The sequence below is a fragment of the Ranitomeya imitator genome, chromosome 2 (assembly GCF_032444005.1).
Source record: "Ranitomeya imitator isolate aRanImi1 chromosome 2, aRanImi1.pri, whole genome shotgun sequence".
Taxonomy (NCBI): domain Eukaryota; kingdom Metazoa; phylum Chordata; class Amphibia; order Anura; family Dendrobatidae; genus Ranitomeya; species Ranitomeya imitator.
This window is the reverse complement of record NC_091283.1, coordinates 358,525,487-358,551,048: the sequence shown is the minus strand read 5'-3', so window position 1 is coordinate 358,551,048 and position 25,562 is coordinate 358,525,487. Positions and strand designations below refer to the sequence as shown.

Here is a 25,562-nt window from a genome sequence, read left to right as displayed (position 1 = left end):
AAACGCGCGTCGGGGTTTCCCACCCTCCAGCGATCCCCTCATCTGCAGGTATCTATACTCTGTGTCCCACTATACCTAGAGCTCGCCTTGTTGCCCCGTATTCTGCTGCACTAGCCTTATATTTGCACATGCATTGGCACCTTATACTAACTCTAGGTAATTGTATACTGTTACTACAGCTCATATTGCACTGACACTTTAACAGTCTCCTTTTTGTAGTGTTGCCTCCAGCACACTTTATTAATTTGTTGAGCTTCTTATTATTTATGGGTCTACTGACTTATGCACCTTTCTTGAGCTACATTAATGTACACATGTAGGTATATGGACCTTTGTTTTGTAATGCTACATTAATTATTATGAAATTTGTACCTGCTGACGCGCATATTGTCATCAGTCACTTGACATGATTTATTTGATACATATATATCTAACTATTTAATCTTTACCTGGATTGCTCGAGGGTTACTCTGCCTTGTTCCCATTCCCTTATTGTACAGTGTATTTCTTTGCATTATTTTTTAATTGATATCAATAAAATATTTATATTTTATATTTGGTTGGTACTTCCCTCTCTTTCGGATATATGTCACTGGGCAATATACTTTGTGGCTGGGCAATATACTTTGTGGCTGGGCAATATACTATGTGGCTGGGCAATATACTACGTCACTGGGCAATATACTACGTGGCTGGGCAATATACTACGTGGCTGGGTAATATACTACGTGGGCTGTGCAATATACTACGTGGACATGCATATTCTAGAATACCCGATGTGTTAGAATCGGGCCACCATCTAGTGTTTCATAACGAGTTTAGGGGCATTGCGCCTATCAGGCACAGGCTAGGAAATTGGCTATATTTTCCTTTTATAAAAATTTCAATGCTCTAAAAGTGATCAGTTACCTTAATAGGAATGTAATAAATGAGAATACACATAATCAGGTGTTAAAAAAGTGTTTAATAACCAGAAAAGTAATATGGTTCCATGTCTTGAGCATCCTCCTCACTCTCTCCATCTTGATCTGTATCAGACACATCTGGACATTCTTCCACATCATCTTCTGAATCAATGTCACTTTCTTCCCCTAAATCTTCTAGCTGTAAGGGGTCTGTCTCATCATCAAGCAGTATATTTTGCACTTGCTCAACATGAAGGGCATTGCACAAGTCAAATATTCTCCTCGCCATTTCAGGAGAAAAGCAGAAGCAAGAGAGAGAATATGTGTTAGGGCGCAATGTGCCTGAGAAGCACACTCTTATTTCTAACAAAACCTTCTATGACAAATCCACACATTTAGCACTAGCTATTCATAAAACAAGCTAAAAAAAACAATTGGGATGAATAAAAACAGCAAATTCTAATCGTCAAAGGTGTGACGCATTCAGGGGCAATGAGCCTGAGAAGCCAAAACACTGATATCTGATCTCATGCAGCTCTGCAGCACAAGAGGCTTCTCGGGTTTCACACAGCCTTTAGGGTATGTGCACACGTCAGGATTTCTTGTAGAAATTTTCCTGATAAAAACCGCACACTTCTGCCAGAAATCCACATGCGTTTTTTTTACGTATTTTCATGCGTTTTAGACGCGTTTTTGGTGCGTTTTTTCACAAGTGCATAGAATAGCGGGAAAAACGCAGAAATCCGCAAAATTAATGAACATGCTGCTTTTTTTCTAAGTGAGCTGCACCTGTCAGATCAGTTTCCCCTGATGGAGGGTTAAAAAAAAAAACGGGCGCCAAGCAGTCAGATGACACTCAGATGATACATGTAAAAGTTTAAAGTTAGCAGACAGTATGCTATTATTTGCATCAAAGTTCATAGTAATAGATAGAAGATGTTCTTATATTAATATGTCTATTTTAAACACAAGGAGAAAAAATATAGGAAAAATTAAAAACACATATACTGAACAAGAAAAGCCCATCTCTGACACGAACTCCAAAAGATATGCCTCAGCTTCCTCAAGATCCGCCGCCCGACAATTTGAACACTCGGCTACACTAACAAGTTCCTGCAAGTATATCCAATGTGGAAGAGACACATGATGAAATAAACCATTAGTTAAAAAAATTAAATTGTATGGATCTAAGTTTTAATCAAGTAAAAATAATTATTTTATTGATAAAATATATCCACCTGGGGATTGCAAATCATGTCTTGAGAACAAAGGAATGATTGGTTGTCTAAAATTATTTCAACGAGGAATATTAACAAACTTAACAAGAATATATAGATCTTAAAAATACCCCAGTAATTATTTATATAATTATAGTGGGGTCCAGGGACAGTGCGGAAAAGAGAAGAGGAGTTGATGCTCTGTAGAACTACGGTTTCTCTGAGTAGAGATAGAATAGAAAAATTGAAAAAAAAAAAACGAGGTTTAGTGATTTCCCTCACCCGCTCTGCGGGAATGAAGTTATATTTATAATTATGGTGTAAATTGTATCAGGGAAAACCAAGAACACCAAACAAGGGGTACCATTACCTAGCTGGCGTTACTCATTCAAACCGCAGCACCGACAATTTAATCCTATTACTGTAGAGCGCTTAAAATTAATCAATTAAATAAAAACCTCTGTGATCCCATTAAGACCCTGTGGTTTGAGGCTTCTTAATTTGTCGATCCAATAAACCTCTTTCCTGTTTCATTTTGTAATCCTATTTGGAATGTGAGCAGGGATATGATCAATAGGAATAATTTTTAACTTCTTAAAATCTTTATTATGAACTATGGTATAATGTCTCGAAAGACCGTGGGTGAGAAGACCTTTTTTATGTTGTGTCTGTGGGAATTCAGACATAGATGAAGTTGTTGTGTAGTTCTTCCTAGATATTGCTTTCCGTAGGGGCATTCAATCATATAAATAACAAATTCAGAATTACAGTTTAGGAAATAGGATATATTGAATTTTTCTTTAGTGGAAAAGGAGATAATATCCATCGTCTTATGCCCAATATTCGGGCAGCATAAACAGTTCTTAGTTCCAGATTTAAAAGCCCCTTTAATAGTGTTTGAAATATGCTCCTCATGGCTGTTGATTACAGGCTTGAGGCGACTAAGTGCTATGATGCTCCTGATAGTTGCTGCTCTCCGGTACGTTATCCCAGGATTTCTTGGGAGGATTTTACGGAGGACAGGGTCATCAAGTAGGAGGTACCAATTTTTCTGAAAAACCTCGTGGATTTCCTTATGTTGATAGCTATATTGAGTTATAAAATTCATGCAAAATTTACTATCAGTACTATTTTTAACATTATTCTCTAAGAGCACTGTCTGTTCCAATTTCATATAATTTTTATAGGCATATTTTACCAAATGTGAGGGATATTTCTGGGTTAATTTTTTTTTCTGAGAATAGCAGACTGGTGTTTAAAATTAGTATCAGTAGTACAGTTCCTTCTGATACGGCGAAATTGATTGTTCGGGATATTTTTCAGCCATTTAGGATAGTGCCCGCTACTTTAGTGGATATAGCTATTAGAGTCTACTTTCTTAAAAAAGGTTTTGCTACAGATCTTATTATTTTCTACGAAAAGAGTGACATCTAAAAAGTTGATACTAAAAACATCATAAAAGAAAGTAAGAGATACCCAAGTTGTTATTGTTCATTTGTTGGATAAAATCATTGATATTGTTTTCTGTATTGTCCCAAATAAAAATTAGGTCATCAATATATCTCTTATAAAATACAATATATTTTTGCCAATTTCATAAAAAATATATATTTCTTCAAATATTCTACAAATATTTCTGGAAAAGATTTGCAAACGTAGGTGCTACTTTCGAGCCCATTGCATTCCCATTTGTTTGATGGTAAAACCCATTTTCAAAAGTAAATTAATTATTCTTTATTATAAATTCTAGTCTTGTGGCTAAAAAGTTTTTTGCAAAATAGAGAGTCTCTCATCGAATTTAAGAATGTGATAAAAGCACAGTAGTCCCACATCATGTGGTTATTGATAATTGGATATTGGAATATAGTGATGCAACATCCATGGTTAAAAAAAAACATAACTGGTTTTCCAAGGAATATTTTGTAGGAGCGCCAGTAGATGAGAAGAGTCTCGAAGATGACTCTGGAAGTTAAAAACATGTATTAGCATGGTTCTATCAATGTATTGTGCCAAATTTGAAGTTAATGAGTTTATTCCAGCGATAATTGGTCTGCCTGGGGGGTTTTGCATGTTTTTATGTATTTTTGGAAGATGGGACAATAGGGTTTGTTATGCTTAAAAAAATTCTTTTTTTTTAATTAGAAATATCCAACTCAAAATATTCTAAAATAAATTCATTGTATTTTGCTATAGACGAGGTGTATTCTTTAAGGGTGCTTTTTTTTTATAATAATTATCATCAGAAAGAATCCTCATAGCTTCATTAATATAATCCTTGTGATTTTGTATCACTATTCCTCCACTTTTGTCGGCTGATCTGATTACAATATTTGTATTAGAGGCCAGGGATTTCATTGCTAGTTTTTCAACCGAACTAAAATTAAGTTCTTATTGCCACTATTGATTGAAGTTTTTTTCATTGTTATTTTTTCTAATTGTTTTAGTACAATGTCACAAAAGACACTGATAGGATGACCTTTATCTTCTACAGAATAAAATTTGATTAAACTGGAACATCTGGATGAAAAAAATTATCCGTTTCAGATTTAGTTTCAACTGTTGTATTGATATTCTTACTTTCCATTAATAAAAAATGTGTTTTCAGAGTCAAGTTTCTCACAAATAATAATAATAATAATAATAATTTTTATTTATATAGCGCCAACATATTCCGCAGCGCTTTACAAATTATAGAGGGGAGTTGTACATACAATAGACATTACAGCATAACAGAAATACAGTTCAAAACAGATACCAAGAGGAGTGAGGGCCCTGCTCGTAAGCTTACAAACTATGAGGAACAAAGGTTTGAAAGTCCATAAAAAGATCAAATTCTTTGGAACTATTAGTTGGGCAGAAGGATAAACCTTTACACAATAATGAACTTTCATTTTCCGTTAAAGCATGATCAGACAGGTTAAAAATGCTGGATTTTGCCTTTCCTTCCATAGAAGAGGATTCCTTTATGAGCAAGCTATTTTCCCTTTTTTTATTTTTGTTTCTCCCACCCCTGAAACCTCTGTAATGCTTTTTCTTTTGCCCGTTCTTGGAAGAAACAAATGATTTGTATGGGAATTTTTCTGACTCTCTGCATGTCCTCACGCCCTCTGCACTGAGACATCACAGAGTTCTTCAAAGATAAGCGGGCCAGGGCGTAGCCTGAATGTCCATGTGAGCGGACACGCGGCAGAGCGCTCCCGCTGCTAATATTGCCATTATCCTTATAAGCCGCAGCTGAGCGGCGATTTGCAATGCTTACCGGCTGCAGGAAAGTCACGGGAGTGCGGCGGTGAACAGCGGTGGCCCCGAGGTCAGCAAATATGACCAGGAGGAGGCAAAGAGACGCCGGAGCCGGCGAGGCTGGGACCGGCCAAGATGGCGCCGACGCCAGGGAGAAGGCGGAAAAGGAGAACGCTGCATGCCAGAAGCGAATGGCGGTGGCGGCAAAGCTCCAGCAGTTTGCTAGAGTGGAGGCCGCAGAGAACGCAGAAAAAGTAGAGGAGGACGCCGGAGCGGACACGGACACAGAAGAGGAGGAAAGCCCAGCAGAGGAGCAAGAGGTACAGCAGGGGAGCAGGGATAGCAGCATGGCGGTGGTAGTAGGGGGATCTGAAGATAAGGGGCCAGGAGCAGAGCCCACCCTTAGAGACGTTTTTGCACTGGTGTCATCATGCAAACAATCCCTGACCCAGCAGCTACAGGAGGTCAAGGGGGATACAGCCCAGATAAATGCAGCCCTGCAGAAGATTCACAAACGTGTGGGGGCTGTAGAGGAAAGAGTGAGCACTGCAGAAGATCATATAGTGCAGCTGCAGAAAGCGGAGAAGAAGTTTGCTCAAGCAATATCGGAGCTAGCTGCAAAAAATGAGGATCTGGAGTATAGGTCCAGAAGAAATAACATTCGTATACTGGGTATCCCTGAAAAAACTGAGGGGAGGAATCTGTTATGACCTGGTGGTCAGGACAATAATGGACCTGGTGGATAAGAGCACACGGAATGACCTGATAGTTACTGAAAATATAGGATGAGCTCTGGGACGTGGGAACTCTGCTGACCGCAATCCCTAATCCTATCAACCACACTAGAAATAGCCGTGGATTGCGCCTAACGCTCCCTATGCAACTCGGCACAGCCTAAGAAACTAGCTAGCCCTGAAGATAGAAAAATAAAGCCTACCTTGCCTCAGAGAAATTCCCCAAAGGAAAAGGCAGCCCCCCACATATAATGACTGTGAGTAAAGATGAAAATACAAACACAGAGATGAAATAGATTTAGCAAAGTGAGGCCCGACTTACTGAACAGACCGAGTATAGGAAAGGTTACTTTGCGGTCAGCACAAAAACCTACAAAAAGACCACGCAGAGGGCGCAAAAAGACCCTCCGCACCGACTCACGGTGCGGAGGCGCTCCCTCTGCGTCCCAGAGCTTCCAGCAAGCAAGAACAATCGAAATAGCAAGCTGGACAGAAAAATAGCAAACCAGAGAAAAACAAGCAGTCACTTAGCTTCTGCTGGGAAGACTGGTCACAAGAACGATCCAGGAGAGAACTAGACCAATACTGGAACATTGACAGGTGGCCTGGAGCAAAGATCTAAGTGGAGTTAAATAGAGCAGCCAGCTAACGAATTAACCTTGCCACCTGAGGAAGGAAACTCAGAAACACCCACAGCCACCAGAGAAAGTCCATGGACAGAACCAGCCGAAGTACCATTCATGACCACAGAACTCACAACAGGAATCCCACGGAGTATATTGAAAGCTGGCTCCTTGAGACCTTTGGTGATGCAGCACTGACAAAAGTTTTTGCGGTAGAGAGAGCCCACAGGGTCCCACCGAAACCACCTGTCCCTGGAGCAAGTCCCCGTACCATGCTTGCCAAAATCCTAAATTACAGAGACATTATCCTGAGGAAGGCTAGAGACATGACGGATTTGACAATTGGAGGTCAAAGAATTGCTATCTACCCCGACTATTCCGCCTTGGTACAGAAACAACGGATGATGTTCACGGGTATCAAAAGACGACTTAGGGAACTGGGAGTGCAATACTCCATGATGTTTCCGGCACGACTGAGAGTGGTGGCGTTGGATAAGATTCATTTTTTCCAGACGCCAGAGGACGCTACCCAGTGGATAGATCTCAATGCTAAAAGGCTTAAAGGGAAAGGAGATTGAAAATACGGGGTGGGTCTGTCGGGAGGTATTTTACTTTTAAAAAGGAAAAGAGATTGACTGACAGTACATTGGTAATTGCGATGTGAAGGTTTGAGGGTGGAGCTGGGCATTACGCAGGGAATGCCCTGGGAGTGCTGATACGGCGGAGAAGTACGAGGGAGAAAGGGTGTGCAGCGTACTAAAAGTTTACTTAGTTTCTTGCAGTTGTAATTTAAAACATGTTGAAATATTTTATTCTTCTAAGAATTGCGCCGAATTCTGTTATAAACGGTAGCGGGAGGCGGAAGGAGAAGGTTACGTTAACAAGAGTGTTCGCAATGGGTGATGGTGCCCCACTCTTGATAAGAGGCAGAATGTATAGTATTGGGGGGGAGTGTGGGGGAGGAGAGGTAGGGGTAAGGGAAGGAAGGGAAGTTAGACAGCTCAGAACTGGGAGTAACGATATAACTAAAGATGATGAGTCACATAATAGGGGACCGCTTTAACATACTGAGTTGGAATGTGAGAGGTCTGGCGGATAAGTCTAGGCGAGCTGCGAGCTTGCAGTATGCAAAGGATCAACGGGCCTCTATGATATGCTTGCTGGAGACGCACTTGATATGGGAGAAGGTGGACGTACTAAATAGACGATGGATTCAGAAGGGGTATCACTCTACCTTTTCGACGTACTCAAGGGGTGTGTCAGTGTTGGTGCCGGTGGGAGTGCAGTATGAAGAGGTGAAGGTATGCGTGGATGCTGATGGTCAGTATGTGGTGATACAGTGTATATTATATGGAGTGAGAGTGTGTGTCGCGGCAATGTATATTCCACCTCCATATTCATGTAAGATGATTAGGGAGGTGTTGGAGAAGGTGGAACGATGGGGACCGCTACCACTTTTAATTATTGGGGATTTGAACAATATTTGTGACGATTTTTGGGATAAAAATAAGAACACCCAGAACAGGTCGGAGGGGCACACTACAACATTTGGTACCTATGTGCGTGAAATAGGCATGATTGATCTATGGAGAGTTAGACATGTTGGGGAGAGAGGGTACTTGTGCCACTCACCGGCTCATGCTACGCTGTCCAGAATTGATATGGCGCTGGGTAACCGTCTGTTAGACACAATGGTGGGGGAGGTGCGTTATCTGCCGAGGGCCCTTTCGGACCACAGTCCAATTGAGGTGGAGGTTAGGTTGTTGGGGACACGGACCGCAAGCGGGAGAGAATGGAAGATCCATCCTAACTGGTTACATAGTGTTGACTTGGAAGGTATAGGGAAGGAGGTGACGGAATTTTTTGCTTTAAATGATGGGAGTACAGATGCTCTAACTGTTTGGGATGCAATGAAGGCGTACCTGAGAGGGCTACTATTTAGAGATATTAGTAGGTGTAAGCGGAAGACGAGGGAGGCAGAGAGAGCGGCGGTGGAGGAGTTGAAGGCTGCAGAGGACGAGATGGTAGTGTTGGGGACTTCCGAGGCAGGGAAAAGGTTGAGAACAGCCCAAACTCATATGGAGAAGATTCTGCTGGGAAAAGCTGAAAGGAAGCGGGAGTTTCAAAGGGTGACTTATTTTCAGGAGGGAGAAACAGTGGGTCACATGCTATCGGTGGTAGCTTCTGCTCAGCGAAGTACCTCATATGTACACTCGTTGGTTTCTGATGGTGGGAGCAGGATATCTGAAACATCTGAAATTATAAAGGTCTTTGCGGACTTTTACGCGGACTTATATTCCTCCAGGGTCAATGAGTCAGTCGGAGATACAGAGACTTTCTTGGAGAGTCTGGGTCTGCCGAAATTGAGTGAGGATAGGGTGAGCCTCGATGCCCCTATCACTGAGGAGGAACTGAGTCGGGCGCTGAAGTCTATGGCCAATGGGAAGGCACCTGGAGTTGATGGGTTACCAGCCGAAATCTATAAAAGCCTAGGGGAAGTGTTGATTCCCAGATTAAAGTTAGTACTGGAGGAGGCTGGATGCCAGGGGTATCTCCCAGCATCTATGAGGGAGGCCATTATAGTGGTTATTCCGAAGGAGGATAAGGATCTGGGGAAACCTGAGTCATATCGCCCAATCTCTCTGTTAACCATCGATGTCAAGCTCTTGGCCAGGGTGTTAGCTTCCCGTTTGTCCAGTGTCATTACTAACCTTGTACATTCGGATCAGTCCGGCTTTATGCCTGACAGGTCTACAGCGGTTAATCTGCCGAGGCTGTATATGAATCTGCAGCTGAAGTCTGACAATTGTGGCCGGAGGGTTGTTGCGTCCTTGGATGCCCATAAGGCGTTTGATAGTGTGGAGTGGGGATATCTCTGGCGGGTGTTGAAGTGTATGGACCGCAATTTGTGTCGTGGATTCAATTGCTATATTCATTACCGACAGCTAGAATCAGAGTGAATGGGGAACTTTCTCAGCCTATAAAGTTGGCCAGAGGTACGAGGCAGGGATGCCCACTGTCGCCCCTTCTGTTTGCTCTAGCTGTGGAGCCACTGGTCGCCAAGATTCGACAGTCTGATGAGGTCCCTGGGTTCAGATATGGGAGTGTTGAGGAGAAGATTGCGCTATATGCGGACGACATTTTACTGTTCCTGGCGGACCCGGATGACGCCTTGAAAGGGGCCATCGAGATCATTGAGAAATTTGGTGCCTTGTCGGGGCTGAGGATAAACTGGGATAAATCGGTCCTCTTTGATGTGGATGGGGTGGAGGAGAGTGGGAGTGAGCCATTGGGAGAGGGGCGGCTTAAGGTGGCATCCCTTTTTAAATACTTGGGAATATGGATCTCGATGCCAGTTACAGAGTTTCTGTATAGGACTTTGACTCCTCTCATGGGTGTGCTTAAGGCAAAAGTAGATGCGTGGAACAAGTTACACCTATCGGTGGTGGGTAGGGTTAATCTTATTAAAATGGTTCTGATGCCCAAAATACTCTACGTCCTCCATAACGTGCCAGTTTGGATTCCACGTGGGAAGTTCTGGCAGATTAATGCTCTTTTTAGAAGCCTGATATGGGGGAGGCAATACCCACGTATTAGCCTGGAGATGCTTCAGCGACCCAAGGAAGATGGAGGTTTGGCTTTGCCCAACCCTGAGCTATATTTTCTTGCAGCCCAAAGTCAGCATTTGAAGGGCTGGGCGCGGGAGGCGTCCTCCAGTGCGGTACAACACTTGATGGAGGGGGTGACAAACCGACGACCGGTGGTGCAGTGTCTGGAGGATGGCTCCTTGGGCGTATTGGGGAAATTGTATCCAACTATGTTTTTGATACGTAAATTATGGACCAGACTGCGACAGATTCGGTGGGTTACGGGACTGACTAAATTTACACCGATATGGCTTAATAATAATTTGGTAGAGTTTGCGGCTCTGGGAGTGCTGACAGAGTGGCATGCTAAAGGAATTTATTTTGTTGCTCAGATAATTCAACAACGAGTGTTAAAATCCTTTTCTCAGCTGCAGGGGGAGTTTGGACTGAGACCGACTGGGGAGTATCAATATGCCCAGATGAAGCATGCTTTTGGAGCTCAAAACAGGGGCGATGGCATTAGGATCCAAGAGGACATAGTTTTGGAATACGTGTGTGGGGATGGGTCCACAAGGGGAGTCATTTCCACCCTCTATAAGGACCTACTGCATGCATATTTGCTGGATTTTCCTCTAAAAGCGAGAGCTAAGTGGGAAAGAGATTTAGGCCCAATGGAGAATGAAACCTGGGAGTCGGTGTTGGAGTGGGTTCCACGAGTGTCACTAAGCGAGCCATATAGACTATCGCAGCTATACATCGTGCACAGAGTCTATAAATCACCGGAAGTGTTACATAGAGCAGGGTTGCGTGCTGACTCTGAATGTCCGAGATGTAGGACTGAGAATGCAGGAATATATCACATGATGTGGACATGTCCAAGACTGATTGCTTTTTGGCTGGTAGTACTGAGTCGTGTGGAAGGGGCGTATAAATGCAGAGTGCCGAGAGATCCGATGGTGTGCCTACTGGGATATGTGGAGGAAATTAGAGTGGATAACACCTGGAAGATAGCAATAGCTAGGCTATTATATATGGCTCGGAAGGTGATAGCACGTAATTGGATCAAGGAGGAGCCGCCTACAAGGGGTGAATTCCTGAAATATGTTAAACATGGTCTCAATCTGGAAAAGGGGGTCTACAAAAGACGTGGGAAAACAGAAATGTTTGACAAAATGTGGTCTCCGTGGCTCGAGCTGGGATGATTAGGTATAGGAAATGGGAGGATGAGGGCCTTTGAAGGGGGGAGATTGCTAGAGGAATAAGCAGTCATAAGTGAGTCAAGCGGCTCAAAGAGCCATCAATACTAGTAATAAAAGTATCATTGGGAAGGAGCTGTCATGGAGAAGGGGGGGGGTTTGGGGTCTGTTGGGATTGTTGGGGGTTTGGAAAATGAAGAAACTTTGTTTGTAATACACTGGAAGATGGATAAAATGTAATGTTCATGTTTATTCTCAATAAAAATCTATTTAAATAAGAAAAAAAAAAGATAAGCGGGCCAAAATTCTTCAAGAGCCATGTAAAAGACTCATTGCCAGTTATCGCAAATGCTTGATTGCAGTTGTTGCTGCTAAGGGTAGCCCAACCAGTTATTAGGTTTAGGGGCATCACTTTTTTCACACAGGGCCCTGTAGGTTTAATTTCCTTAATAATAAAGACCTTCATTTAACCCCTTCCTGCCATCGGACAGAATAGTACATCCTATGGCAGATCTCCTGCTTTGATGCGGGCTCCGGCGGTGAGCCGCATGAAAGCTGGGACATGTCAGCTGTTTTGAACAGCTGACATGTGCCCGCAATAGCAGTGGGTGGTATCGCGATCGACCCACACCTATTAACTAGTTAAATGTCGCTGTCAGACGTTGACAGCGGCATTTAACAAGCATTTCCGGCCATCGAGGGTCAGCGTGATCGGGGGTCGGCATGATCGGGGGTCAGCGGTGCGTTGGCATAACCAGAGGTCTGCTGAAGGCCTCTATGGTTGTTGATGCCAGATTGCTGTGAGCGCTCATAGCAATGCAGCAATTCTACTACATACAGTTGTGGCCAAAAGTATTGACACCCCTGCAATTCTGTCAGATAATACTCAGTTTCTTCCTGAAAATGATTGCAATCACAAATTCTTTGGTATTTTTATCTTCATTTAATTTGTCTTAAATGAAAAAACACAAAAGAGAATGAAGCAAAACATTGATCATTTCACACAAAACTCCAAAAATGTGCCAGACAAAAGTAGGCACCCTCAGCCTAATACTTGGTTGCACAACCTTTAGCCAAAATAACTGCGACCAAAAGCTTCCGGTAACCATCAATGAGTTTCTTACAATGCTCTGCTGGAATTTTAGACCATTATTCTTTGGCAAACTGCTCCAGGTCCCTGATATTTGAAGGGTGCCTTCTCCAAACTGCCATTTTTAGATCTCTCCACAGGTGTTCTATGGGATTCAGGTCTGGACTCATTGCTGGCCACCTTAGAAGTCTCCAGTGCTTTCTCTCAAACCATTTTCTAGTGCTTTTGAAGTGTGTTTTGGGTCATTGTCCTGCTGGAAGACCCACGACCTCTGAGGGAGACACAGCTTTCTCACACTGGGCCCTACATCATGCTGAAAAATTTGTTGGTAGTCTTCAGACTTCATAATGCCATGCACACGGTCAAGCAGTCTAGTGCCAGAGGCAGCAAAGCAACCCCAAAACATCAGGGAACCTCTGCCATGTTTGACTGTAGGGACCGTGTTCTTTTCTTTGAATGCCTCTTTTTTTCTCCAGTAAACTCTATGTTGATGCCTTTACCCAAAAAGCTCTACTTTTGTCTCATCTGACCAGAGAACATTCTTCCAAAACATTTAAGGCTTTTTCAGGTAAGTTTTGGCAAACTCCAGCCTGGCTTTTTTATGTCTCGGGGTAAGAAGTGGGGTCTTCCTGGGTCTCCTACCATGCAGTCCCTTTTCATTCAGACGCCGACGGATAGTATGGGTTGACACTGTTGTATCCTCGGACTGCAGGGCAGCTTGAACTTGTTTGGATGTTAGTCGTGGTTCTTTATCCAACATCCGCACAATCTTGCATTGAAATCTCTTGACAATTTTTCTTTTCCGTCCATATCTAGTGAGGTTAGCCACAGTGCCATGGGCTTTAAACTTCTTGATGACACTGCGCACGGTAGACACAGGAACATTCAGGTCTTTGGAGATGGACTTGTATCCTTGAGATTGCTCATGCTTCCTCACAATTTGGTTTCTCAAGTCCTCAGACAGTTCTTTGGTCTTCTTTCTTTTCTCCATGCTCAATGTGGTACACACAAGGACACGGGACAGAGGTTGAGTCAACTTTAATCCATGTCAACTGGCTGCAAGTGTGATTTAATTATTGCCAACACCTGTTAGGTGCCACAGGTAAGTTACAGGTGCTGTTAATTACACAAATTAGAGAAGCATCACATGATTTTTCGAACAGTGCCAATACTTTTGTCCACCCCCTTTTTTATGTTTGGTGTGGAATTATATCCAATTTGGCTTTAGGACAATTCTTTTTGTGTTTTTTTCCATTTAAGACACATTAAATGAAGATAATAATAACAAAGAATTTGTGTTTGCAATAATTTTCAGGAAGAAACTGAGTATTGTCTGACAGAATTGCAGGGGTGTCAATACTTTTGGCCACAACTGTAGAGGCGATGTGAGCATCGCTCCTATGAAGCAGAGCCGATCAATCTATGCCTGCTTCTAGCCTCCCATGGAGGCTATTGAAGCATGGCAAAAGTAAAAAAAAAGTTTTAAAAAATATATATAACAGTTCAAATCACCCCCTTTCGCCTCATTCAAAATAAAACAATAAAAAAATAAATCAATCCTACACATATTTGATATCGCCGTGTTCATAATCGCCCGATTTATCAATAAAAAAAGGAATAACCTGATCGCTAAACGGCGTAGCGACAAAAAAAGTAAAAACGCCAGAATTACATTTTTTTAATTCGCCGCGACATTGCATTAAAATGCAATAACGGGCGATCAAAAGAACATATCTGCACCGAAATGGTATCATTAAAAACGTCTGCTCAGCATGCAAAAAATAAGCCCTCACTTGAGATCATGAAAAATGGAGACACTACAGGTCACGGAAAATTGCACTTTTTTTTTTTTTAGCAAATTTTGGAATTTTTTTTTCACCACTTAGATAAAAAATAACCTAGATGGTGTATATGAACTCGTAATGACCTGGAAAGTACAACTCGTCCAGCAAAAAATAAGCCCTCACATGGCCATATTGACAGAAAAATAAAAAAGTTATGGCTCTGGGAAGGAGAGGAGCAAAAAAACAAAAACGCAAAAAAGCTCCAGGGGTTAAGTGGTGAAAAGCTGCATTTTGTGATTACTTGTGTTATCTTTGTGTAATATTTACATTGTTCTGTGATCTGAAACATTTAAGTGTGACAAACATGCAAAAAATTAGGAAATCAAGAGGGGGTAAACACTTCTTCACACAACTGTATAAGCTAGACTTTTTCTTGCTAAAAGTGCGTCTTATTGTCGAAAAAATACAGTAAGGTCTAAAATAATGTCTTTCTTGTTTAATTATATGACTATCTGTTATATGATTTTTTTTACAATTTGTCAATAAAATATATTTCTTCCAGTGTGAGTTATTTTGGATAGTCAACAAAATATGAATTTCGAATAATTAATTTTCACATTCTAGGTATAATAATGGATTTTCTATGTGTGCGGTTTTTGATGTTTAAGAAGGTGCCATTTTCGGTTAAAACATTTCCTACATTCTGAACATGAAAAATGCTATTCATGTTTCTGGTGACTAACAAGAACTGATATCTGGACAAAACAATTTCCACATTCGAAACATGATTATAGCTTCTCCCCTGTGTGAATTCTCTGATGTGTAACAAGAAATGCTTTATTTGTAAAACCTTTCCCACATTCTGAGCATGAATATGGCTTCTCACCTGTGTGACTTCTGTGGTGTCTAACAAAGTTTGATTTCTGGTTAAAACATTTTCCACATTCTGAACATGAAAAAGGCTTCTCCCCTGTGTGAGTTCTCTGGTGTGTAACAAGATGTGATTTATGTGCAAAACATTTTTCACATTCTGAACATGAAAAAGGCTTCTCCCCTGTGTGAGTTCTCTGATGTGTAACAAGATGTGATTTCTTGTTGAAACATTTTCCACATTCTGAACATAAATATGGCTTCTCCCCTGTGTGAGTTCTCTGGTGACTAACTAGCACCGATTTCCAGTTAAAACATTTCCCACATTCTAAACATGAAAAAGGCTTCTCTACTCCTTGAGTTCTCTGATGTGTAACAAAATGTGATTTCTCGTTAAAACATTTTCCACTTTCTGAACATGAATGTGGCTTCTCCCCAGTATGAATTCGCTCATGTTTAACAAGAAGTGATTTCTGGTTAAAATAATTTTCACACAGTGAATGAGATAGGGCCTCTTTCAAAGGAGCGGGTGAAAGATTTTTGTTGCTTGGATAGGATGGTGTATCTGGAGTAACAGAATTCACTTCAATTTCAAGGTCATCTGGTTTAAAAATTGAAGATGTCAGTTGTTTCTCTGATCTTCTGTTACCATCATCTGCAAAGAATAAAACCAACTATTATTTTGGAATCAAATATCCTTGAAATGTATATTTTTGAACATTTCAACTCAAAATGTCCATGGAAATGAGAAGATATTTAGTAAAATGATACCAATAAAAACTTTTACTCATTCCAGTAAAAAACAAGCCCTCACTCAGGTGTCAAAATAGTCACTACTCCTATATATTAATTCACCGATGTTTATAATTTCTAAAATGGAATCACTTCATGGGGGTTTTCTTCTACTCTAGTTAAGGGCTTCTGCAGATGGTCTGTCACTTCTCCTCTGGGATCTGCCACCATCATTCATTCTGCAAGTGGTGCGGTTGATGGAACAGACACTGTAACCTGAAGCTCTGGGCAGCACAGGCTGATGTCCAGCAACTAAGGAAACTAAGAATATGGTCGCTGAGACGAGTAGTACAATCCAGTCTGGCAATATGGATGTATGCGCTATCCAGTTGGAATACTCAGTACCCTGCTTCAGGTAATTGGAAACACACCCTACTAAAGCTCGAAGCATACTGTCGGAAGCTGCCAGATACAGCCTTGTTCTCCTCTGGTTCAGTTCTGTGTGGTTGATCCTATTGTGATTCTGATCTGTTTACTGGCTACTTTTGTGTCTTTTGATTTTGCATTTTCTCTAACCTCCTGGTTCCATCTGCACCTCAATGCAATTTCAAAAGTAATTTCTTACCCACAAAAAAAATTGGTTTTGTAAATATATATGAACATATAAAAACCTATTGCTAAACCTGTAATCTTTGTATCACCCGAAAAAAAAAAAAAAGAAAAACATGTTGAAATAATAAAACGGCATGTTGAAAAAAATGGGGGGGGGCAATATTTTCTGTCAGATGAGTTTCTTGAAGAAATATTATATTTTTAAGGAGAAATTTTTACAATAGTTCAGAACTGAGGTGTCTTATATTTCAGGAATTTGGCAGAGGAAATGGAGACTTTTTTTTTAGAAATCTACCAGGGAGTTGTAGACTCACATAAGTCAAGGCGAATTCCACCACAATCACACATAGCATACAGAATGAATCTGTAACAAAGGAGACATAGGATAAAAGAAGAGAGAGCTCTAACACTAAATGGAAGTTGCACTCATTTATGATGGACCATTGCAGTGTCTGAGTTTTGACAAGAAAACTTGAGAAAGTATTAGTGGTCCCCATTTCAGGAGAGATTGTGCAGCAATCCATGAAACCAGGGCTCGAGCAATGCCAACACATGTCCTGCAAATGTGAATAAATGTATATTACAGCCATCAAAGGGAAAGGCAAAAGGGAAACTGTTGTTATTGTACAAAAATTCACATTTGGCCCTCACTGCACATTTAATGTTGTCGATCATAAAAGTAAAGTTGGCCATAAAGACTGGACCTTGAAGGGAGAAAAGGTAGATTCATCCAAAAAGATATCAGAAATGTAACAGCATCATTACCCTCTGCTTTCTTTTAGAGGCCCATCATAATAATTTTTTTCTTGTGATTTTCTAACTTGTGAGCATATTCTACGTACGCTGTCTTTTGGCTTTCTAGTTTAAAAATCTGGGCAGATAAAAGTCAGTGTCTTCTAATTCCAGGGGGTAGGTGGATCCTCAAGGTTGTAAGTTTGATAGAACAAGGGCTTTCAATGCCCTAAGTACGGTAATTGAAACAGTTTTGGGGGAGGAAAAATGGTGATCAAATGATTGTGATACTGTATGTCCGGACTTCACCGCCGCCACAGCCTGTGACTGGGAAAAATCGGTGACTTCTCTACATTTAGTTGTTACTACTCACCTGGGTAGTCATATGCAGGAATATCCTCATTACACCAGTCATCACCCCTCAAAGATGTCTCTATAGCATTAATATGGGTCAGATCTTCACCCTGAAACAAATATTGTAAAAGTCACAGATAGATGGAGAAGTCCCATCTATGATCAGCTCTAATCCTGCCATCTCCACCATTCTCATTATATAGTCTAAAACATATAATACTGGTGAATTAAACAAGACTGAAGACAAGACCTTCTCCCCTAGAATGTGTAGACGGCTGTGATCTCATGACTTCTCTCCATCTACCTGATGATCCTGAGGATTTTCTTGTTTACAGTTCTGTGGAAGAAGAGGATGGAGATATCTCTCTGGTGTTGTCCTCTTACTGGATAGAGCTAAAGGAAACACATACAGGGACTGAGTTCATTCTCTACATACAGATAATATAGGCCATGTGTATTTGATCCTGTCTATTACCTGGTGATGTGAGGGGCTGGGGAACCTCCATCATGATGTCCTTGTACAGATCTTTATATCCTTCTAAATACTCCCATTCCTCCATGGAGAAATAGACAGCAACGTCCTGACACCTTATAGGAACCTGACACATACAATGATACCATCATTCCACCGATCCCTTCATAGCGTTACGTATAATGTTCCTCCCAGTATTCCCAGCAGTGTCACCTCTCCAGTCAGCAGCTCAATCATCTTGTAGGTGAGTTCTAGGATCTTCTGGTCATTGATGTCCTCATATATCAGTGGGTGAGGTGGAGGCCCTGTGATTGTACTCAGGGTTCTACTCCATCGCTCAGACACAGGGGCCTGACAGTGCTCACTATCACTAGAGGTCTTCTTCACTACTGTGTAATCCTGGTTATGTAGAGACACATTAATAAATCTCACTACAGACATTTCCAGAGTCCTCACCTCTCCAGTTCTGTCCATCTGTTATTCCCCTAGATAAGAATTATGTAATGTGACGTCATCAGAATCTCTCACCTCTCCAGTAAGCCGGAAAAGAATCTCTAGGGTGAGGTGTAATATCCTCTCCAGCATCTTGTTCTTGTCCATATCCAACCTTGAAGGATAAATCAGAAAAATTATCTTAATATAGAAGATCTCCACTTAGAGGACCTAATACTGTAGGAATCTGAACGGGAAGAAGATCAGCAATGAAACCTCATAAAGATCCCATGTAATAATACAATTATTGGAGAAATTAAGGGGAAACATCAGGAGATGGAATGTGTAGATGTTGTATTCTCTCTTATCTTGCATGGTCTGCAACATAAGTTAAATTGCTGAATAAAACATCTCCATGCTCCCAATCACTGGCTATGTTGGCAATTACTTTGAGAACTGATTGGCTCTAAGAATCACAATTTCTTTGGGAACTGGTTGATTACCATCAGAAAACTGGGCCCAGTAGAACAGTGGTGTGTGGGGAAGTCGGGAGGGAAAGCTGTCAGCAGAATGATTGTTCATCCTACAATTATCTCATGTGTATGGGGCCATTATTATTACACCGACAGGCAGGGATAATACCCCGCACTACAGTAGTACAGGGAATCACCGGAGCCATCAGAGGCATCTATGTAGTATGATCGCACTAATGAGGACTGGTGAAAAAAAAATCTTGAAAGTTTTGAAGAGAAAAAAAAAAGATAACAGTTTTAGCAAGAAAGAGAACATTTTCCATTACTGATGAACACAGAGAGAAGACATCTTCTATATATTTCAGGTAGCTGAAAAAAAGCAACTATTATTTTATTTGAAACAGAAAGAAAGATGGAGAGATAGAGCCCTTCATACATGTATAGGACCTGCCAACCGTCCCAGATCCATAATTTACAGCCTTGTGAAACTGATCCAGGAGGTCGCGGGTATGTGCCGAATTCATGTGTATCTGCATGAAGAATGGGGATAAGTGAGGATTTATTTATAAGCCAGTGGAGTAGGTGGTACAATACTGTGGGGGGCAATTTGCACTATCATAAAGAGTGTGGGGGTGATGGTGGTGCTGTGGGAAAATTATACTGTGTGTGGGGGGATGGCAGTACAATGGGAACAGTATACTGTGTTGGAGGGATGGTAGTACTGTGGGAACATTATATTGTGTGTGGGGATGGCGGTACTGGGGGAACATTATACTGAGTGTGGAGGATGGAGGTACTGTGGGAACATTATACTGTGTGTGGGGGGATGGCGGTACTGTGGGAACATTAGACTGTGTGTGAGGGGATGGCGGTACTGTGGGAACATTATACTGTGTGTGAGGGGATGGCGGTACTGTGGGAACATTAGACTGTGTGTGAGGGGATGGCGGTACTGTGGGAACATTGTATTATGTGGGAGGATGGCGGTACTGTGGGATGATTTTACTGGGTGTGGGGGGATGGCGGTACTGTGGGAACATTGTACTGTGTATGGGGGATGGCGGGACTGTGGGAACATTATACTGTGTGTGGGGGGATGGCGGTACTGTGGAAATATTATCTGCAGTTTTGTAGAGAAAACCTGCTGCGTTTAACTTTCCAAACAAAACGGATGTGATTTCAAGAATACTTATGACCACTTAGGGACTAAAGATCCTGCTGAATTGTTCAGTTTCAGTTTTTCCACTATAGTCTTGTATCAGGAGCCTGAAAAAAATATGGAAACAGGAACACATGGGCTACTTGCACAGTGACAAGTCTGTAGGAACATGTTCACACACCACCAAGAAACCTGAAGACACAAAAGGACATAGTAAAACCAAAAACACTCAGTTTCAAAAAATCACTGTAATCCGCAAGTGCTAGTAAAAAGATGTAAAAAACAGGGTATTTGGTAGATCCGTTTTTTTGCAAAAAATGTATACTAAGCTGCTCCACCAACGTCAAGGTATACCCATATACAGCAGTCCTAACTGATGTATGCAATCCCTATCTGATGTATTTAAAAACCTGATCATCTGTATATTACCTGATCATCTGTATATTACCTGTGTGAACAGGGTTCAGAGAGGAAATGTCCATGTGGACACGCTGAGTGGAACAGCTTTTGTGCAGATAGACAAGGAGTGGTGGGTAACTCCCTAGTCTTGTAGACACAAGTGAACAATTATGGAAAGAGGAACACATGGGCTACTTGCACAGTGAACAAGTCTGTAGGAACTGTTATGATCTGGTGGCCTAGGAGCAGCATGAGACGGACTCTGGAGAAGGTGGTCCCTGTACTGACCGCAAACCCTGAACCTAGCAGCGCAACTAGAAGTAGCCGTGGGGGGTACCTAACACTCCCTAGACCCCTCGACACAGCCTAAGAACTATCTTTCCCTAAAGACAGAAACAGGAAACCTATCTTGCCTCAGAGAAAATCCCCAAAGGATAGATAGCCCCCCACAAATATTGACTGTGAGAGGAGAGGGAAATAACATACGCAGACATGAAATCAGAATTTAGCATAGGAGGCCATACTAGCTAAAAAGAAAGAATAGAACAGAGTACTATGCGGTCAGTATTAAAACGCTAGAAAATATCCACCACAGAAAATACAAATCACCACATCTGACTAAAGACATGGAGGGTATATCTGCATCTCCAGAGACACAGCTTGGCTGCAAAAAATCCTTCACAAACAAAGCTGGACAAGACAAAACATGAAAATGCACAGAACTATAAGGTCCACAGCAGGTGGACAGCAAAAACAAAGCCAGGACTTATCTTTGAAGAAAAGCACAGCAAACAGGAGAGACCAGAAGGGAAGTGAATCCTCCAAAAACAATGGACAACTGGCACTGACTAAAGGATCAAGCAGGACTAAATAGCTGAGTCCAAATTGAACACACCTGATGAATGCTGCGATCCACAGACAGCAGCACTACCACTCATAACCACCGGAGGGAGCCCAAGAGCAGAATTCACAACAGTACCCCCCCTTGAGGAGGGGTCACCGAACCCTCACCAGAGCCCCCCGGCGGACGAGCCAAATGAAAGGCACGAACCAAATCGTCAGCATGAGCATCGGAGGCAACAACCCAAGAATTATCCTCCTGGACATAACCCTTCCATTTGACCAGATACTGAAGCTTCCGCCTCGAAAAACGAGAATCCAAAATCTTCTCAACCACATACTCCAACTCCCCATCAATCAACACCGGAGCATCAACAGAGGGAACAACGGGCACCACATACTTCCGCAACAAAGATCTATGGAAAACATTATGGATGGAAAAAGAAGCCGGAAGGGCCAAACGAAAAGACACTGGATTGATAATCTCAGAAATCCTATTAGGACCAATAAACCGAGGCTTGAACTTAGGGGAAGAAACCTTCATAGGAACATGACGGGAAGACAACCAGACCAAATCCCCAAACCGAAGCCGGGAACCAACACACCGACGATGGTTAGCAAAACGCTGAGCCACCTCCTGAGACAACACCAAATTGTCCACCACATGAGCCCAAATCTGCTGCAGCCTGTCAACCACAGAATCCACACCAGGACAATCAGAAGGCTCAACCTGCCCTGAAGAAAAACGAGGATGAAAACCAAAATTACAAAAAAAAGGCGAAACCAAGGTAGCAGAACTAGCCTGATTATTAAGGGCAAACTCGGCCAATGGTAAGAAAGCCACCCAATCATCCTGATCAGCAGACACAAAGCATCTCAAATAAGTTTCCAAAGTCTGATTAGTTCGCTCGGTTTGGCCATTTGTCTGAGGATGAAATGCGGAAGAAAAAGACAAATCAATGCCCAGCCTAGCACAAAAGGCCCACCAAAACCTAGAAACAAACTGGGAACCTCTATCGGACACAATATTCTCCGGAATGCCATGCAAACGAACCACATGCTGGAAAAACAACGGAACCAAATCAGAAGAGGAAGGCAATTTAGGCAAAGGTACCAAATGAACCATCTTAGAAAACCGGTCACAAACCACCCAGATATCAGACATCCTCTGGGAAACCGGAAGCTCTGAAATAAAATCCATAGAAATATGCCTCCAAGGTCTCTCAGGGACCGGCAAAGGCAGAAGCAACCCACTAGCGCGGGAACAGCAAGGCTTAACCCGCGCACAAATCCCACAGGACTGCACAAAAGAACGCACATCCCGCGACAAAGAAGGCCACCAAAAGGACCTACCAACCAAATCTCTGGTACCAAAAATCCCAGGATGGCCAGCCAACACAGAACAATGAACCTCAGAAATCACTTTACTAGTCCATCTATCAGGAACAGTTTCCCCACTGGACATCGGTCAGGTTTATTAGCCTGAAATTCCTGAAGAACCCGTAGTAAATCAGGGGAGATGGCAGAAAGAATCACCCCTTCCTTTAGAATGCCGACCGGCTCAAGAACCCCTGGGGAATCAGGAAAAAAACTCCTAGAGAGGGCATCCGCCTTAACATTCTTAGTACCAGGAATGTACGAGACCACAAAATCAAAACGGGAGAAAAACAGGGACCATCAAGCCTGTCTAGGATTCAGCCGTTTGGCAGACTCGAGGTAAATCAGATTCTTATGATCGGTCAGGACCACAATACGGTGCTTGGCCCCCTCAAGCCAATGACGCCACTCCTCAAATGCCCACTTCATAGCCAACAACTCCCGATTGCCGACATCATAATTGCGTTCCGCAGGCGAAAACTTCCGAGAAAAGAAGGCACACGGTTTCATCAAGGAACCATCAGAATTCCTCTGAGACAAAACGGCCCCTGCCCCAATCTCAGACGCGTCAACCTCAACCTGAAATGGAAGAGAAACATCCGGCTGACGCAACACAGGGGCAGAAGTAAATCGGCGTTTAAGCTCCTGAAAGGCAGAAACAGCCGCGGAGGACCAATTCGTCACATCAGCGCCTTTCTTCGTCAAATCGGTCAGAGGTTTAACCACACTGGAGAAGTTAACAATGAAACGACGATAAAAATTAGCAAAGCCCAAGAATTTCTGAAGGCTCTTCACAGATGTGGGCTGAATCCAATCATGAATGGCCCGAACCTTAACCGGATCCATTTCTATAGATGAGGGAGAAAAAATGAAACCCAAAAAAGAAACCTTCTGCACTCCAAAGAGGCACTTTGACCCCTTCACAAATAAAGCATTATTACGGAGGATCTGAAATACCATCCTGACCTGTTTCACATGAGACTCCCAATCATTGGAAAAAATCAAAATATCATCCAAATATACAACCATGAATTTATCAAGATAACTTCGAAAGATATCATGCATGAAGGATTGGAACACAGATGGGGCATTAGAGAGTCCGAATGGCATCACAAGGTATTCAAAATGGCCTTCGGGCGTATTAAATGCAGTTTTCCATTCGTCACCCTGCTTAATACGAATAAGATTATATGCCCCTCGAAGGTCAATCTTAGTAAACCAGCTAGCCCCCTTAATCCTAGCAAACAAATCAGTAAGCAAAGGCAAAGGGTATTGAAATTTGACCGTGATCTTATTCAAGAGGCGATAATCAATACAGGGTCTCAAGGAGCCATCCTTCTTGGCAACAAAAAAAAAACCTGCTCCCAATGGTGAAGAAGATGGCCGAATATGCCCCTTCTCCAAAGACTCCTTAATATAGCTCCGCATGGCGGCATGTTCTGGCACAGACAGGTTGAAAAGTCGGCCCTTAGGGAACTTACAACCTGGAATCAAGTCAATAGCACAATCAAAGTCCCTATGCGGTGGAAGGGAACTGGATTTGGGCTCATCGAATACATCCTGGAAATCTGACAAAAACTCAGGAATTTCAGAAGAGGGGGAAGAGGAAATTGACATCAAAGGAACATGACCATGAACCCCCTGACAACCCCAACTAGTCACAGACATAGATCTCCAATCTAACACCGGATTATGTACCTGTAACCATGGAAAACCCAGCACAATATCATCATGCAAATTATGCAACACCAGAAAACGACAATCTTCCTGATGGGCTGGCGTCATGCGCATGGTCAGCTGTGTCCAAAACTGAGGTTTATTTTTAGCCAACGGTGTAGCATCAATGCCCCTTAAAGGAATAGGGTTCTGCAAAGGCTGCAAGGGGAAACCACAACGTCTGGCAAATTCTAAGTCCATTAAGTTCAGAGCGGCGCCTGAATCCACAAATGCCATGACAGAAAATGATGATAATGAGTAGATCAAGGTCACAGATAACAGAAATTTAGGCTGTATAGTACTGATGGTAACAGAACTAGCGATTCTCTTTGCACGCTTAGGGCAATCAGAAATAACATGAGCAGAATTGCCGCAGCAAAAACACAACCTATTCCAACGTCTGAATCTCTGATGTTCAGCTCTAGACAAAATCCCATCACACTGCATAGGCTCAGGGCTCCGCTCAGAGGACAATGCCAGAGTGTGCACAACTCTGCGCTCGCGCAAGCGCCGATCAATCTGAATGGCCAGAGACATAGAATCACTCAGACCAGCAGGCGTGGGGAACCCCACCATAACATCTTTAACGGATTCAGAAAGACCCTTTCTGAAAATTGCCGACAAGGCATCCTCATTCCATTTAGTCAGTACAGACCATTTTCTAAATTTCTGGCAATACGATTCTGCCGCTTCTTGACCTTGACACAGGGCCAACAAGATTTTCTCAGCCTGATCCACAGAATTAGGCTCATCATACAACAACCCCAATGCCTGAAAGAAAGAATCAACATTAAGCAAAGCAGGATTGCCAATTTCCAGGGAAAATGCCCAATCCTGTGGGTCACCACGCAGCAGAGATATGATGATCTTAACCTGCTGAATTGGATCACCAGAAGACCGGGGTCTCAATGCAAAAAAACAGTTTACAGTTATTTTTGAAACTCAAAAATTTGGATCTGTCACCAAAGAATAAATCAGGAGTGGGAATCTTAGGTTCTAAGGCAGGAGTCTGAACAAT

The 25,562-nt window shown here is 42.3% G+C and overlaps 2 protein-coding genes across 2 annotated transcripts in view; both read right to left on the bottom strand.

The window, feature by feature from the left end:
* Positions 1 to 25,562, bottom strand: part of LOC138666570 (oocyte zinc finger protein XlCOF7.1-like) — a 132,592-nt gene that overhangs the window by 65,272 nt on the left and 41,758 nt on the right. The window contains exon 11 of the mRNA XM_069754775.1: positions 18,677 to 18,755. Coding sequence (XP_069610876.1) covers positions 18,677 to 18,755 — 79 coding nt within the window. The remainder of the gene's footprint in view (positions 1 to 18,676; positions 18,756 to 25,562) is intronic.
* Positions 14,858 to 18,751, bottom strand: LOC138663825 (oocyte zinc finger protein XlCOF8.4-like). The gene is made up of 5 exons (XM_069750169.1): positions 18,362 to 18,751; positions 18,152 to 18,275; positions 17,981 to 18,069; positions 17,696 to 17,786; positions 14,858 to 15,901 (listed from the first exon to the last, which is right to left on the bottom strand). The coding sequence occupies exons 1-5, from the start codon at positions 18,620 to 18,622 to the stop codon at positions 15,165 to 15,167; spliced, it is 1,302 nt and encodes a 433-aa protein (XP_069606270.1). The 5' UTR covers positions 18,623 to 18,751; the 3' UTR covers positions 14,858 to 15,164.